At 35.6% G+C, this 18,350-nt stretch overlaps 1 protein-coding gene across 5 annotated transcripts in view; it reads right to left on the reverse strand.

Moving 5' to 3' along the window:
* Positions 1-18,350, reverse strand: part of AKAP6 (A-kinase anchoring protein 6) — a 631,616-nt gene that overhangs the window by 107,282 nt on the left and 505,984 nt on the right. For all 5 annotated transcript variants that reach the window (XM_036881256.2, XM_036881257.2, XM_036881259.2 and 2 more), the window contains 2 exons: positions 7,690-7,836; positions 4,434-4,658 (listed from right to left, as the gene is read on the reverse strand). In XM_036881256.2, coding sequence (XP_036737151.2) covers positions 4,434-4,658; positions 7,690-7,836 — 372 coding nt within the window. The remainder of the gene's footprint in view (positions 1-4,433; positions 4,659-7,689; positions 7,837-18,350) is intronic.

Genomic DNA, 18,350 nt, shown 5'->3' on the forward strand with positions numbered 1-18,350 from the left:
GCTGTTGTTTGCTGTGTGGATTATAACAAGTCACATTAACTTTTCACATCTGATTTCTTCATTCATAAAAATAAACACACACATAAGAAAGTCATCACAATTTTCAACTTCCATAATTAGTGCAAGGGTTATGTATAATAACATATATAAAAGTGTGTGGTCAAATTTAAATTGCTAAGCAAATTTGGGGCCTTTAATCATTGATAAGGTTCCCAAATCGATTTCACTCATCCACCTTCTGATGACAGAACCTCTTGGCAGGTCTAAACTTGTCCTTCCCAGGCTGGTTCTGGGCCTGTCAGTGTTGCAGCTTCCTTTAGCTGGTAATGGATAATTTCTCCCCAATCTGAGTCTTTAGAATAATGAATTTGGTTATGGGATACAAGGAACATATGATCAAGTAATCCTTTTCTTTTCTCTCTGAAGGGTCATCACTGAAAAGTAGTGCTTCCCAGCCAATGGCATTGGAGCTGTGTACACACAGCTCTGAGGGACCCTTTGCCAGCTGGCCTCATTACATCTCTGACGTGCTCCCTGCATTTGCTGTCATGGAGTGTTCACTCCTTGACAATTCTGCATTTCTGTCCCAAGGCACCCACACCTTCCTGCCTCTCCGTGCTGGGCTTTGACTCTTTCTTTCTTAGGCAGAATTTTGTCTTACGTCTAATCACACATTTATCACACTTGCTGCCTTAAAGAAAAAGAATACATTCCACAATTGCTTTTTCTCTTTCTCTAAAAACTTAAGATTCTGATCCTTACTCTTACCAGTTGTGTCTACAAAGTGATGGGTTTTCCTTTTTATACGCAGCACCCTCCCTCTTGTTCCCTGGGTAGAGCATTGTGGCTTATCTACCATCACTCTAGGTATCATATAAAATAATTCATTCTATTAAAAGCCTGAGATTTTAGAGAACAGTGAACCATAAAGCTAAACCCTGTGGATAAAGCCTGTTCTTTGTGTGACCAGTGGTGGCAGGAGGCATTTGGCAACCCCTAAAAAAAGGTGGACATGGCAAAGAGTTCCCCACACGTAAACAGTCTTTACTAACTCTCCTATCTGAGAGGTTTTATCACTTAGACAGATAGAGGATATCTGTTCTTTGGACATGCGTTAAGTAAAAAGATTTTATTCTGCATATGCTTATTACCAATTATGATTTTGACAGGTTATAAACATTATTTTACATTATTATTGTATTACAAACATTTGGTTTCATTTGTTCAATGAATGTAATATACAAAACACTAATCATACACTAAAAGCTAAAGAGTAAACAGCCCAGGAATATTTGAAAACCTGGCTAGGAAAGATTTATTCCAACAGACATGCATAAACTTCCTTTAAAAAAAAAGTGCCATCCTGCTAGATCCACTTTGCTTATCTGATCAAATGCCTCAAGGTCAAAACTTTGTAAGGGACTAGAGTTTCAGGTCATAAGGAAAAATCATTAGGGCTCCATAATCTCAAAATGTTTGAGAAGTTTCAATTTAAAAAATGACACATGACAAAAGAATTTACATTGATACAGTACAAAAGTAGAAGGCAAAACAAATATTTGCACCTCCCAAGATCCTCAGTAGCTAAAGCTATTTGTTGCGTGGGCCAAACTGCTGAAGACTGTGACTGATAAACCTACCACAAAGAAATAATGACATTTAGTTCTGTTTTGCTCTTCCTTCTGAGTCCTCTGGCATGGAAAGGCATTCAGTAAATATCAGTAAATATATGTAAATGTCAATTTGCATTGTAGTCCAGAAAATGGGCTTTAGAGTCACACACACCTGGATTTAAAACTTAATTCTACAAGTCATTATATGTGGCTTTGGACACACAAAACTTAACTTCCATATGCCTGTTTCTGTATCTGCAAAATCAGGATCCCAATACAAACCTCCTAAGGTTGCTATTAACATTCAATGAGATACATGTATATACTCAAAACAGAGTATTACACAATTGTCAAAAAAGTGAATAGCAACCCTATTCAATGACAAGAATGAAGCTTGGCATTATAATAGTAAAATAAAAAGGAAGTACAAAAAGATAACATACAGCATGGTTACCTTTTAATAAAGTTAAAAACAACTAAAATAAAGAATATTCTTTCCTATCAAAAGAAAACAAGGGAATAGAGAATATGGGGTTCATGATTACCTTAGGCAAGAAGAGCAGAGCATGGAATAGGGCTGGAGAAACCATATGGTGAGGTGCACATTATCACTTAAGGTCCTGCCTTTTGTTTGAGGTAGGAAAGTGTCTGTATTTATTATATTATTTTTAAAATAGCTAAATAAATAAATGTGGGGTGTAAAAGCAGTTAGTTTAATGAATTATGACACATAAAACATAAAAATACTCTAAGAAAAAATATCTTTGAAGGAAAGAAATAAAATAGCAAAAAGCATGTGATAGTCTCTGGCACTTTTGAAATAAAAATTCTATTATATTCAGCCTCTAAGATGCACATAGTAAATATGGAATAAAGTGTAGTGAATATTCCTGTAGTGGCTAGAAAGTGTTAGTTAGCAAATGACTAGGACTCCTAGGAATTAGCTAATGATCTGGAAGCCTGGAGTCCTTTCTCTCTCCTTTTCTGTTTCTGTCTCTTAAACTCTTTTAAATTTGTTAGTAGGACCTAGCTTAAAATGATGGTGATGATACCACACAAAGCTAAAGCATAAAGCTAATGTCCTTTGAAAGCATCAACAAAATTGATGCAGAACTGCCCATACTTCCATTTATAATAACAGCGAATTTGGGGGGAAAATGTTATTTTTAAATCTCTATATATGAGGTATGTGGGTAGGTAAGTAGGTATGTAAATAATTATAATAACAAACTTCCTTATTGTTATTGTTTCCAGTTATATATAACACATTTGAGCTTATAATGTTGAGATTTCTAACCCTTATGAATGCACCATTACAAAAAGTAGAAATAATAATTTACATATGTGAGCTCAAAACTGTGTGAGATAAATACTATCAGCATCCCATTTTACGGATGAATAAATTGAAGCACTAAGGTATTATATGAGATACATAACAAAGGTCACACAACTGGCTGGGGCCACTGATCAGCTTACTAAATTTAGCTGCAATATAGATACTAGAGAGAAAAAAATGTATCTCACAACATCCAACCTACTAATGATCTGGATGCTTTATAAGGTACATGTTAAGTTCCATTTTAAGACTCCATTTTCCTGCAATGGGGGTTTGTGTGAGACAAGTAAAGATGAAATAACAAATCATAAGGATATTAGATATTAGGCAGTGAAATGCACTTACGTAGGCAAGTTCATTTAACTTCCAGTTTGGTTTTGTCAAGTCAATGGCAGAAGAGGAGGTTTCCAAGCAAAACCATTTGTAAGTGTGCAATGCACAGAATTTACTGGCAAGTATTATGATCTCACCTTTGAGGATGCCTCTTCTTGGGGTATGCAGGTGAGCAGGAGAGCCTGTCTGTACAGCAGAGGGAAAGTGAACCCCCTGTGACTAAATTCTCTGATTGACTGCTGGAGAAATGCAGGGCAGAGGGTGTGAGATAAATAAAACCTGGTTGTGGAAGGTTTTGAGAAGAAACAGTTGCTTGGTCCCCAAAAGTGCTTTCCTTCTTATATTTTCCCTGTCTCCTTTTTAGGATCTTTCATGACAGAAGGTTTCTGGACACTGACTTTCTATTCTACAACCCCAAAGCCTCTGGCTGACTCCAGGCAGAGCCTGAAGAATCACTGCATTTATAGAAGGGTTCATGCAGGACAGGCTGGTGTGAGCAATAAGAGGAAAATATTTGAATTTTAAATTGCTTTTGAATAGATACTGTGTAAACCATGGACATAAGCAGGAGGGAAGGCTTCTTCTTCATGGACATGCAGTGAACAGGTACACACCTGTGTTGCTAAGGTTGGCATTTTTCTACAAGGAGTATGCCTGCATACAGGAACCTCTTTTACTTTATTTCTTCTCTCCATGAATAGTTGATTCTTTCATATGTAAAAGTTACATTTCTGTTTGTTAATATTAATGGTCTTCAATTACATCATGTGCTTTTATCATACCAATTTATGAAAGTATTTTTAGCCACATTATTTTAGAACATTTCGGTCTGCCTACCAAAATCCTCAGTAATCTTTAGGGTTTGTTTTTCGTCTGCTTTTAATTTCAAAGCCCTCCCTGCATGCTACATAAAACACACAAGCAGCAGAGATTTCTTCTATACAATGTATGTTTGATATGCTAAATGTTCATCTTTATACACATACAAAAGCTGGCTTATCAGAAATGTGGATGGAGTCTATAAATTCAAGGAAACATTTAAGTGCACAGTGATACATAGATACACGGGTATAATACTTTATGTACTTGATAAATATTTCATCCCCACCATAAAGAAAGCTTTTTATCAACCTTGATTGTTTTTTTATTACCTTAAAGTATTGCAGTTGTTTCTCAGCATTCATTGTTCCTTCCTTTTCTTGTCTCAGACAGGAATTGAAGATGAAGAGCTCTGTATCTCTTAGCCACCCTTTCAGTTCTTTGATCCTGACCTCCAGCTGCCTTACCAGGCTTCCGCTCTCAGGAGAGAGCAGGTCACGGGGACCTGACCCACTGTGCCCCGCCGTTGTGTCCTGGGTCTTCTCTCCTAAGGTTTTCTAATACATCACAGTAAAAACAAAAACAAGACACACCAACAACAAAAACCAAAAAAATAGATTAACTTAGGGACCAACACATACCACAGTTTGGTTGGTAACAAGAGCCACCGGGAAGGGATCCAGTGGCACCTGCCACCTCACAAATCACTGTCGGTTCAGATTAACTCATTGTTCCATTTAAGATTTTTGAATACTTGAGCAATGTGTGTTCTGACTACCATTAGAGGCTTAAGAAGACCTCAGTCATGTATAATATCCTTTAACAGAAAGGAGATTTGACCCAAAAGTTCACCATGGTCCCTGATATAAAAATTCATTTGAATTCTCATGACAGGAGTTTACAGTAAAAAATTCTCCACATACAATTTTCAGGAGACAGAAGTCTGACTTTAATCAATATACTAAAGAGGCTAAGGGAAGATTGTGCGTGGAGAATTAAATTCCCTTTTCATTGTTTTGAAGTACAATTCCCCATACCGTATGACTGAGGGCTGCTAAGAAGAGGTAGCCTTGGTGCTATTGTTGATTTTACTTAACTTGAAAATTGCTCAACCCCACAGTTCTTCCCACTTTGCATTTGTGAATGCTGGACTTTCTAATATATGTTTTATAATAAGTCTCAGTCCACCTACACTTGAAGCCTTCTTAGATTAAGTACTCTGGTATGAAGGTGAAGTCAGGAAGGGTTTTAAAATTTTTTTGGTGGGAAACACTCTTTGGAGAGTCAGTAGGAGTTCATCTATAATGATGAATCACACCTACCAAAATAAGCCTAGAAAACACAAATAAAATTAAGTCAACAAACATTCATCTGCTGTGTGGCATTCTGTAAACAGTATCTTTAGGGATCATAACAGAAAAATAGCCTTTCTTGGCAACACCCTTGTATTTTCATGGTGCAAATATTGATCATTTGAAGCCCCTCAGTGGAATCCAGATTTAGCTATTGTTTTTATGCTGTAACAAAAGTAGCAGCAGGAGGTGAAATCAATGCCCTTGGAGGGTAGGGTCACAAAAAAGAATTTATTGCCACTTTTTTGTTCTGGAACAGTTTGCAATCATAAATTCTTCATAAACAGAATACTTCAGAGAATGGTCCGTCTTCATAAATACACGACAGAGGACATCAATTTCATTTAATTCACAATTTGTGTCAGCAGAGCAGATGCCAATGCCTGCCTTGATAGGGTTGTTTAATATGCAATTGAGACAGAGTAATATGCAGCACAGGGGACAAAATTTCACAGATTAAACTGTACGCACCACTGACATTTCATTCTAATGTATTTCCATTCCACACTGTTCACCTTAGATGAAAGTAATATTAAAAACCATATCCCTCTATTTTACTATTGTTAGAAGTTAAAACCCTTGTCTTTAAATTTTTTTCATGCCAATTAAAATGTGATCATGCCAATTAAAACAGTGTGCATGGTGGTGTTAGTGTGCCATTGGTTGTGTTAAAATCTTTCCTCTATTCTTCTCTCCCTCTAATCATTATAAAATTCTATATATTGCATTTGAATGATACTTGTGTCAAAATGGCAACCATTTGTAAGATATCTAACTCATAAAGGATAGCTAAATAGTCTGTTTCTTTTAAAAATACTGTGTTGATTTAAAATTTTTGTTGAGAAAGCAATCTACATACTTCACACGATTTTCAAAAAGGATTGTTGTTAGTTATTTATCAAATTGGACATACATGAAGATACAACATAGACTAACACTTTATCTATCAAGCACAGAAAGTTGTCATTCTCACCTGTTTGGTAAACAACCTTGTAAAATGTCAAACACTAGCCCCATTTCTCCTGTATGAGAGCAATGAATTCTGTAAAACTTGGTAGGTTCTGACTTAAATACTGTATTATAAAGTAAAAGCCTTTAATTACTATCAAAAAGTAATGTAACAATAGGTCAGAGTAAAAACTTTTAACGTTTTAAGTTGCTCTGCACAACTGCAGAGTGTAGTGAATTTAGATGAGAAAGAAGGATTTAAACTTGCAGTTTTTAATCACCTAGATTAAGCATGGCATAAACTGAACACTGGCATTCCTCCAAGTCATCAAGGTACATGGAAAGTTTCTTATTCAAAATATTTTTGGAGTATTATTTCTTTAAAATTAAAAAAAAGGCAGGAAATGGAAGGCATGCAAAATTATGCTCCATAAATGACACCACCCATACTTAGCTGTTATAATTCATCATTTAAGTAATTGACAAATTTAGCTTACCCTTCATTTGAAGTGAAGGCAATTTAGGAGAGAAGCTGATGAAAAAATACAGTTTAACCTCTCTCTCTCTCAGCTGTCTTCCAACAAAAGGACAGCACTGTCTCCTGCACAGTGCCATCCTGGTCTCTGGGTAACGGAATCTCTAGATTGCCTTTTTGCCAGATTCTTGCATCAGTCTTTGGCTGAGACCCAGCCCATCATTGCGTGAAATGAATTACATGAAACTTTTTTTTTTTTTGGCTTTTGTTAAAAGTGAGCTGGAAATTGAGGCACAAAACGGAGGCCGATTTAATTCTGCCAGTCAGATTTGGGTCAGATTTGCATCTTTGTTTCGGTGGCTTGAGTGTGACTTGGGAGCTATAGTGACAACTCCACTTTTCATCTGAAGGGTACAGTAAATAGTTAAATAGTGGATGTCTCGAACATGTGCCTTCAGAATAAATTCTATTAACATTCATTCAAGCATGACAGTCAGTGTATATCAGATATACTGCATTATAGTTGACTTGGTGCATACCCATAATACATGGCATATTTTACTTACTTTTCTACGTATTAAAGAGCCAAAATTATTAAAACCTGAGAGGAGACAAGCGCAGAGTAAAAGAAAAAATCAACAGAAGAGGAAAAACAGTGTTTTTCCCCCATTATAGCATGAATAGCTTGTTTGAAATGAAGGTAATGAATTGAAAGAGATATTTGTGCCTCAAATTAGAAATCAGACAGATAGAGTACTTCACTACACAAAAAATACACATATAACCAGCAAACAGTAATAAAAATGCAAATACCCCAAGCAGTTCCCATTTTTCATTAATTGAATCCACTTTTTCAAGGAGATCATTTGGTAGTAAAACGCCACCTTTCTTCAAAGCTTCAACCTTACTAAGCAGCTCCATCTTTTTCAGGTCCCTGATGGACATTTCCACACTGTATCGCTAAAACAGAAGAGAGAGAGAGAGAGAGATTATTAGGGAAAGAGGTGTTCTTAGAAAAATCTTTGAGCACAGTTAGTGATGCTCAGTTTTGTTAAAAGTTCTTGTTTCCAATATACTTCAAGGGAAGGCTAAGCCTAAGTGGCTTGAACAGTTGAGGAATACTGCTGAAAACAGTTAAAAATACATGGATTACACATACATTGAGTAATATTTATGTCTTTTTTAACTAAAGTTTAAAGCACATATTTAAATTTAAAAACACACATTTGATCTTTAACTTATAATATTCCAAATAGGAAAATACCTGGTCTAGAGAGATTTAATATTGGTTATTTTTTGGTTAACATTTGGCTCCAGAGTGCTGCACATCTCTCCTCTCTGTCCCACAAAGGACCAGTATCAGAGTGGTGTGGATTAAGTGATTCCCTAAGGATTGTGTAACTTAATCCTGTAAGTCCCCTGAATTCTCAGTTAACATTTTGACATTTTTCTTTTAGTTAAAAACTCTGTGTGGGTTTGGAGAAGAGGCATATAAAGAGAGGAAAAAGGAAACCAGTGCTTTAGGAATAGTCACAAATCTATGCTTCCTTATTGATTACTGTAAAATGTACTCAAACATCACAACCGATAACAGAACCCTATCCCCCGATTTATACTGTATTCTAACAAACTGTCAAAAGAGTCTCTCCTGAAACATGTTTTGCTAGAGATAATGTAAGTGCTATTTAATATGACAGTTATTATAGTGATTCTCTTCAAATAACTCTATTTGGATAAGTTTATGGTTAGAAAGTCCTATATTTTAGACAGCTATAAATGACTGTGGCTGTATTTTTTAAATACATGTAAAAACATCTCTGATGTTTTTTTATGTAAATTTTCTGGGTAAAAAAATTAGATTCTAGTTAAAATATTAAACACATTTTACAATTTTAATACATTTCCAAAATATAATGGCAGTTTCAAAACTTTTCCTTGAGGCACAAAAGTTAGCTCGTGAGGCCCTTCATTGGTAGGACTGCTCTACTGCCCAAACTGAGCTAATTTATCAGATGAGCACTTTATCAGATCTAATAAGAAAAGCTTTTGTCTGGGCAAAGTAGCAAATCAACAAGTTCAAAACATGCGCATGCACTTGGGCGATTTTATTCACCTTGGAAACAAGATATTATATGGAAGCCCAAACTAAAATACAATAGGAAGCAGCTAAAGGAAAAGGTGTGAAATATTTGTTAAGGTTAATAGATCCTCAGCATTTGTGCGCATATGTTTGCATACTTTTAGTTTCTTATTTTAATCTTTCATTTACACTAAGCATGCACATTATTTGTATTACGTAAACTTCCCCAAATGTTAGTCATTTTTGGATCACAGAATAAAATGTTTTAAATGAGGTGATTTAGAGCATTTCATAGTATTAATGAATGTTGAGCAGGGTGTCAGAGTATCCAAAATTACATGAATATGCATAATGAAAAAAATCAAGAGTTGCCTTATAGCTCTTTCAGAATTTGGCCTGTGATTCATGGGAAATTCTGGTTGCATTTTCTAACGGTAGACTATTACGAGGACCACATTACTCCAATACTTAGAATAACACACTGTCCACTTGAGTTTTCTGGACTCTACACTGAGCAAGTATTCTAGAAATATAGATAGGGTTTTATTTATCAGAGTGATGATTGGAGGAGAGGGCAGTGTGCTTTATGTAATCAGATTCCCATCTAACGATGAAGTTGCTGACAAATATTTACATAATTAATTTGGTGAGACTTCTTTGACATAATATTGGAGGAACCAGTATTTTAGGCAGGCAGAGGAATCCTAGTCAAGGCTATAGCTTATGCCACATGCATTAATAGACAGGGAATCCTCTGGCTATGCCACCTAGGAGCAGCCTTGACCAGTTATCACTATCCCTTGTGATAAGCTCATGCCCTGTCTCATCCCAACTTTTAATGGTTCCTACACAGCAGATCAGTCAAGAAAGAGAACAGTTTAGATGTGTCCTATGAAAATGACAGTCTTATAATAATAAAAATATAAAAAGAAATTAATTTCAGGCATAATAAAATAATTTGTGAAATGTGGTAGATGCAGTCATCGATTATAGGTTATTATATTAAAAACCCTTGTCTTTCTGTGTGCTCTCCATCTTGTCACCATGTAACCTACTGTGTAAACAGCTTGATGAACAATGTGATTGATGGACAATGCCTTCAAACTATAAAAGCTGAGAGAATCCATATAATTGTAGATGTATTGGTATGTGCATTTAAGGTACTAGAATGTCATGTAACCTAAGGTGAAAATATTTATTTTAATTTCTGAAGTACTCTGAAGGTTGAATCTGATATGATTTAGGGCCACGAACTGTGTATATATATATATATATATATATGTAATAATACCAGGACCGTTAGATTTTTGTTGGTGCAAGTATCTTTTTGCTCTTCTCTCTCCAACATTTTTTTAGAAGCATTATATAGAGAACCAACTGCAGGCTCTATCAGTTCTCAGTCATCCTATCAAGTAGGGCTGCTTTATCCTGGGGTGAGAAGATAATTTAATCTTCATATTCATTCTACCCATAGCAGTAAGTGAGCAGACTGCCCCATTGTGTCCTGTGGTCTGGGGATGTTATGATATGGCCTACTTTTGTATACCCAAAAATGAGATTAACAAAGTTAAAGTCAGGTGGCTTTTCTTAAATGCTAAGGTAAATAAGTATCTAGTATTTAATTTTGCCACAGCACCTGCTGTGGGCCTCTCTGTCTAGTCAAAAACAAAATATACTCTATTGAAAGGGTATATCTACATTATTAAATGTATTTGCTTGGCCAATTCAATTTTGACTAATGAAGCTTCCTAATAGATGTGTGAATGATCTAAATTAAAGACACCCCCTAACTCCTATTCTAAATGCCACTCCTGTGTGTGTGTGTGTGTGTGTGTGTGTGTCTGTATACATATATATAAAACTTAAAAAACAAGAGTTAAAAATAACTACATACACTCAATGTTTTAACCAAGAGTTTAAGAAGATTTTAGAAAATCCTTATTCACTTTTTAAGATGCCAAAATTGAATTAGGAAACAAAGCCAGCAAAAACAGAGATCTCTGAAGTAAATATAATTAGAAATGCATGAAGACTTGATTGAGATAACTTTTTTGACAGTTATGTTAAAGGCTTTTTTCCCTCCTAAACCTTTTTTTTTTTTTTTTTTGTTAAAAATCACACCGAAAATTCTGCCCAAATGGAGACTGGAACAATGCCTTGAAACAGTGTTAATTGTCACCATGGAAACCAGAAGAATAAGCCATTTTGAAACTGGTATAGAAGGCACACATTGAGCAACTCAAGCATTTTTCTGCCTCCCTCAATGTTAAAGAACAAGATGCCTTGTCACTGTGAGGTCAGAGAAAGCAAGCATCATGAAAGGGTTGTAGATGCTCACTGTCTAGTAAATAAAAAAATAAAAAATAAACTACATACAGCTAATGTTATAAGACTCTACCCAGTGAATCTTTTTGAAATAGAAAGATCATCAAAAGATGGCCAGGAATGGGGTGGACAGATTCCACCTAAGCAAAACTTCAGGGCTATATTATGTGAACCTTGCCCCCAAAGCTCCCTGGGAATTCTGCTGCTGTAATAAAACTTCAGAAGAGGAAAGAAAAAAGGCAGCATGATGGAATTCAAAATAATGCTCTAAAAGCACACAGAGAGATTAAGACATCCATTGTAAGACTTTTGTATGGTGCTTCTGTTGGTTATGTTGAAAAGAGACCAGACATTGCTGAGGGGAGAGTGAAGTTTTGGCTATGAGAGACACAATAATTAAACCAAAGAATTTCCTTGATAATAATAAAATAGGGCTGTCAGATACTGTGTCTTCAAGGTTTGAATATTTACATCTCACACTATATTTTTGGGCTTCATGTGACTTTATATTAGAAAGAGTTACAACAAGGAAAATGATCTGGTTATTAGAATGACAAGTTTGAGTCATCTTTCCCAGTGCAAAGTAATACCGCAAACACCTGTACATCCAGTACAATCCCCTTTCTCAACACACAACAGATAGAGAAAATACACTGAGAAAAATAAAATGTATTTTAGTCTATCATTAAGAAAGCACATGCTATGAAACACCAAACTACTAGCAAAATTATGCGTGAAAATAAGCATTTTTGCACAAAAATGCAGGGATGTGTCCAGCTATGATTCCCGCATTGTGTTTTCTGGCTAGTGTTTGCCCTCCTCATGCGAGGCTTCATGGTGGCCCCTCAGCAAGTCCATGCCTAATGCCATTCAGTGGTGAACAAAGAGTCTTTTCATATGAAAGTCCAGGGTCTGCAGCTCAGCTGTACAGGCCGAGTGCAGGAATCCGCTAGAGGCCAGGGTCGCCTCTGCAGCAGCTCTCGTGCTGCCCCTTTTCAGAAAACGAGCATCCAGCATCTCACAACGCATGTGATGTTTCACAGGGAGCCAGTATCACCAGTGCTTCAGAAAGATGTTCAAGACTTAAGAAGAGGGTTCAAGCCCAAGACAAATAATAGTCCTTATTTCTTACAAACTCCTTGTATTTTACCATTAGCAATTTATGGTGAATAATTGCACAGAGAAATTATAAAGACTCCTACAATTGTCCTTGTAAATTAATAATAGGCTTTCTTGATTGGGATAAATTTGCTGCTGAGCCTTTGGAAAAATTAAAAAGTGCAATGTCATTTAAAATTGCCAGAACTCGCACAGCAAATTACATCTGAGGTTAAGAATTGAGTTTTACTCCCTCTTCTAGCATATTCCATTTGCATGATCTGAAAATCACATTACATTGGCCATGTATTGTTAATTGGACATAGATTGCATTATCTTTAATATAAATCAAACTACAAATATTAAAATGAATTGCAAATTCCTTAATAGAAGATCATAAAACAATCTTTTTTAAAGTATCTCCCATTAATAATTTAATTCCAATTATATCACTCAGAAAACTTAAGTAGGAAACCTGGCAACTTATTTCTCCAATCATTTCTTTTATATAACACATACCTAAACCTTTTAAAATAAATACCTAGAGCAGAGTTCATTGTTATAGAACAAAAATAAAAACACCAATAAATGAAAACTTTTCATGCTCATTTCATGTAATATACTGTATAAGAACACCAAGTCTGCCTGCCTCATCCCTTCCCTACCAGTTCAAGGATGAGAAAAAAAGTATCCTATAGAAAAGATTTACTAAGTTTAAGAACTATTGCAATCACACTCTCTAAAATTGTAAAATTGATTATTATTCTTCTATTTATTTTTTAAAAGGTTCTCTAGTCTCTTAGATTTTTCTATAAATCTGACATCTTTCTGAAGTCTTTGCATGGCCTTTAATGAGCCTATATTAAATATTTAATACTGTTTAGGGCATATCCACTACTACCAAAAACAGTTATATTCCCAGCAGTCCCACTGTTTCAGGCAGAGGACTTGATTGATCCTCCTAGCCTGAATTGAGTAGAATGAAAAGAAGCAGTTGGAAAATAGCTGCAATCATTTAATGCAGATGACCTCTGACAGCCTCGCAGCTCTTCTATCTGAACAGAAATTTGCATGGGGTCTCTGTGCAGAGGAACAATGTAACCTAAATGGTAGACAATCTTTATTCTAATGAAGTGGGTGTCAAGGTCAATGTAAAACTGCAATGATAAATGGTGCACCACTAGGCAAGAGAAGTTGCATAGGCATTGTAGTGCTTTCACATTAATTGTAGACTGAAATGCACTGCATGAAAACCACAAGCCTCTCTTTTCACCATAATGTGTTAATATGCCATTGACGAAATGATTTCTTCAAGATGTTTGCCTGTTGACATGTATCTTATTGCAAAATAACACAAATACGGAATTATGGCACAAAATATACATTTTTTAGAATTCAGTACTTTCTTGAAATAGAATTACAAAAATTTAAATAAAATGTCCCCAAAGTTCTGACATCTAATGTAATTCCTTCGATCCCCTTTTCTTTTCTTTTTCTATCTGGACCTGTCTTTAATTAGTTTGAACCAAGCAACCTTTTATAGAACCCTTCACTGGATACTTTCATACTGAGGGAACTGTAAAGGAGGACTGAGGAGAGGACTCAGAGAAAATATATTTTCTCCCCTCATTTCTAAGTTTTCTGCTTAGTCTATAGCTAAGATCTTCAGGTGTTGTTTGTCCTGATGAAAATGTAATGAAAAGCCTATGGTTTTTAAAAGAAAATTTAATGTGGAAACTAGAAAACTATAATCTGGTTGTTTGACATTGTCAAAATGATTATACAGCAATAATTAAACCATATCTTCAGTTGTTTTGGCAATTCGTGGCAGTCAGTATTTTTCATCATATAAAAATAAGGATAGTAAGCTGCTTTTTAAAAATTCGGATCTATTAAGCCTGTAGAGGGGACATTGTTTGTTAATACACTCATTAGCAACCAAGCATTTTAACTTCATCAATTAAACAGGAAATGGAGTTGCACCATTAGTTTCACAATTTGCTAAAATCCTGGTAAGGGCATATTACTAACCATTTGAGAAACATGTCGAGGCTCAACCCATAATATGTCATACTCGATGCATTTTATGGCTGACATTTTTTTCTCATTCTGATAGACTGTGATATGGCCACCCTTCCAACACTAAGCTTCCTGCTACAAACAGACTTTAATCATGGAATTACAGTTATACTAGTCAGGAATGGTCTGTAGGTCTTTCAGTCTGTAGTGTTGGTGACTAGAAGACTATTGGTGTGATTTTCCATAAAATAAATGATACTGCTAGTTTTCAACTCTGATGTAAAAACAAACTGTCTCAAACAGAAATCAACATTCCTGAAACGGTAATTCAGGAAAAAAAAAATCTCAACATGAAGAAGGATAGTGAAAAAGAAAAAAGTTACTGATGAAACTGTTTAAAAAACTGTACAGCTTCATCTGTGTGTGATTTGTCAGGTCTGAAGCTTTGACGTGCCCAAGGGGCAGACCCCAGCGGGGAGTAGGCTGCCGAGCTAAATAGCTGTGAAAGAAGTCTTAATGTAGGATGGAATTCAAACTAACCTTGACATGACCTCCGGAAAAATATGCAAAAAGTAAAATGAATGCACTCCGCAAGATACATCCTAATTTTGTGGTGGAGCTGGTTAGTTTTACAAACATAACTGAGACCTTAAAAGAAAAATAGAAAGCTAGTAAAAGGGGAAAACTTGGGAATTCAGGCAAAAAACGTAAGCAGGCATGATGTGTTACTGTGAAGGCATGTGAACCATTTGGAAGGAATCCAAATAAAAACCCACACTGAACAATATTGTTGTCAGCCTGTCTATTGAGGAAAATTGGTTTTTTTAGGTTGAATATAAATGACACAAAGCCAAGATTACATCATTGCATTACAAAGTCTGTTGTGGCTTTTAGCTGAACATGCCCCATGGATCTATTGGTTTAGGACAGTAATTCAGTAAGGAGATTTTAATGTGTTATTTTTCTTCCATTGTCAATAAAAAAATAGAAGAATTCAAGGAAGAAATATCATGGATGTGTTCTAGTCTATTTCTTGTTTGTGATCTGTATTTGATATACCAAACTCAAAATTTTAGTTGATGTATTGAGCCTTGATTTGACATTATTATACATTTGCCGTTGTAAAGTGATCGGCTTAGGAGGAAGGCGTTTGTTCTAAGCTCCCTGACCAAGAACTGCCTAACTCATTGGGCTCATGGAAATTTTAATTGAGTGTCAACTTGTATAGAAATTCAATCCTATTACCTTTTCAATGCAATTTTGTAGCAATATCAGTTATTTACTACATTACAAAGCAGATTTTAAACATAATTAAATAACTAAGAACATACACCCAAAATCTAATGACTTGAATCCCTATAGCAAGGATGTGAATTCTAGCTCAGGTATGTATGCTTCTATCAGATTTTCATAAACATAAAGTGAGCAAAAGGATGCAATCATTCAGAAGCACAGAAGTACAAATTTTGCTTAGAACCTATTAAACAACCACATGTAAAGGTCACTGCTTAATGGATATGTGATGCCATAAGGCTCTTTTTTGGTCTAGTCTTACCCAAATGTTTATTAATGACACATATAAGTAAAACGCATATATGGCATGCTGATCGATTGCCAGATTATATTGATCTCCCTGATCAATAAAGAATAATACATATTTTAGCTCAGAGATCATAAGCTCAAATACCTACAGGTAGTGGTGTACTAGTAAACTGGCTCTCTGGGGGAAAAAAAGAGCCCTGATTTGTAGTATTTGCTGATTTCCCTGGCATAAATACTTCCATGGCAGATTCCAAACTATCAATGGTTGCTACTGCTGGCAAAATTCCTGAATATTTAACAATCACTTCTCACAAGCCAGTACTAGCCTGCTGCCAGACCCTACCACTGGGCAGCTAATGGAAAGGAGTGGAGTTGAGCATGGATAGATCATCTATCTTTGACATTCTAAGGATTGCTAGTGTCATGGAAAAAGAAAACAATTTTCTCTACTAAAAGAAAAACAATGCATAAATGTGATGATTGCTAATACTTGATCCCAGTGAGGGGGAACTAGGAAAAAGTAGTGTGGATTGTGGAGGACAGGAGAGCACAAGTTCCATCCTAAAGGAGCAACCACTGCTCAGCTCTGCCAACTGTTTCCATGTGGGAATATAGTTTCAATAAGGCTTCTGTATGCCCACGGATATATTTTAAGAGAAACAGAAATACCTATTTTTATGTGAAAACTCACATTTTTTATGTTGAATTAAACCTCTTTAATACTGTATAGGCCAACCAATGCACTGATTTGGATCTAAATTTGAGGTAACTACTGAGCACTGTCTATTTTAGATTGTGAAGATATTATACTCTAAAGAGAACACAACATGCTGGTATAATAGGTTAAATTTAAGGAGATATAACGAATGTCTAGGGAGACAGAGTTAATAACCCTCCCCTCCAACACCAAAAAATGCAAAAATACAAAAACTGCATGAAGAATGGAGATGACTAGTCTTTAATGACTTTAGGTTCAATGAATCAACAGACAATGGAAGTAAATGTAAAAAAAAGGCAATAAGATTTGAGACAAACATGCGGATTGAGACAAACATGCAGTCAAAACTAAGAAAGGTAGCAGATCAGTTTGACTATGGTTTACTAGGCACAGACTCGCCGTCCTAGCTCTGGTTGGGTTTCATTTTCCAAAAAGGGACCTAGACAATTTGAAATGTCCAAAGGAGAGCACTCAGGGAAGGGAAAAGAGTCAACATTTCTCCAAGAGCAAACTGCTGAAGGAGCTGGAGATATCCAGTCAAGCGGAAAAGAAGAGTTGAAGATGAGAGAAGAGAGGGAAGGACATATTAGCAGACTTCAAATACTTTTTAATGAGTTCCCACTCACCAAAGGTATCCAGGAAGAAATCAGTCTACCTGGTTGGGAAATGTTATGGAATAATTACCCATTAAGTGACAACTGGCCTAGAGGATAGAGTCTCAATTTCCTCTCTAATTTAGAAAGTTGAACTTCCTTGGGCCCACATTCACCAGATCAATCACAATGTTCACATTATAATATTTAGAAGAAATGTCAAGACTGAAAAACACCAAGCTAAAGAGAAGTTGTCACCTGCTGGAGAAGACTCAAGATGAAAGATTCTGGTGCAAAGAAACCTAGAACAATAATGAAGCAAAGGTACAACCACATAAAATGTAAGCTATACGATTTAAGCTCAAGATAGGACACAGAGAATGAAAAGGCATGGTTAACTGAAAATCCTCAAACAATCTTAAATATGTCCTCCTTTATAGAAGTATTTAATTGAATTTGAGATATTAAATGAAACTTTTGATTTCTTTTTTTTTTTTTTGAGAAATCTTTTGTAGGAAATAGGAAACTCCTATAGAATTTACACAGTTTGGTCCATATTTCAACAAGATCCTTCCTGTAGATTTTTTTAAAAGATGCAAATTTCATAAATGCCACTCTTGAAAGTTTTCTACCATCAATACAGAACTTTCTCTAAAACATATCTAAGAAATGTGTTATAATGCCAGCAGTGTGGGCATAATGGCAATTTTTGCTCCATGCTATGAACTTCATGGTTGTGGCTGTATTGCGTTGAAAGTCTGCACATCACAGTGGGTTTTCTGTGCCTTCCAGTGCACTTCACTGATGATGTGGATTGGTGCTGTGATACATCATGACTGTTCTAATTACGGTTTCATTATGATGCACCATATCAGGCCTGTCGTAATGTCATGTCAGCACATAGAAGAATAGTTAGGCAATTATGTAATATCTGTTAGAGTCTGCAATGCAGGATGGAAAAAAAGACACAAGGAGCAGCAATTAATTTAATGAAACTCAGTTTTCTCCTTTAAAAAAGTTTCCAATTTAAAAGTATCATTTCTTTTGTTTTCCATCTTGCAATCTAAACAAACACCTGCAAACACATCTTTTTGTTTAA

This window comes from Manis pentadactyla, chromosome 11, assembly GCF_030020395.1.
Source record: "Manis pentadactyla isolate mManPen7 chromosome 11, mManPen7.hap1, whole genome shotgun sequence".
Taxonomy (NCBI): Eukaryota; Metazoa; Chordata; class Mammalia; order Pholidota; family Manidae; genus Manis; species Manis pentadactyla.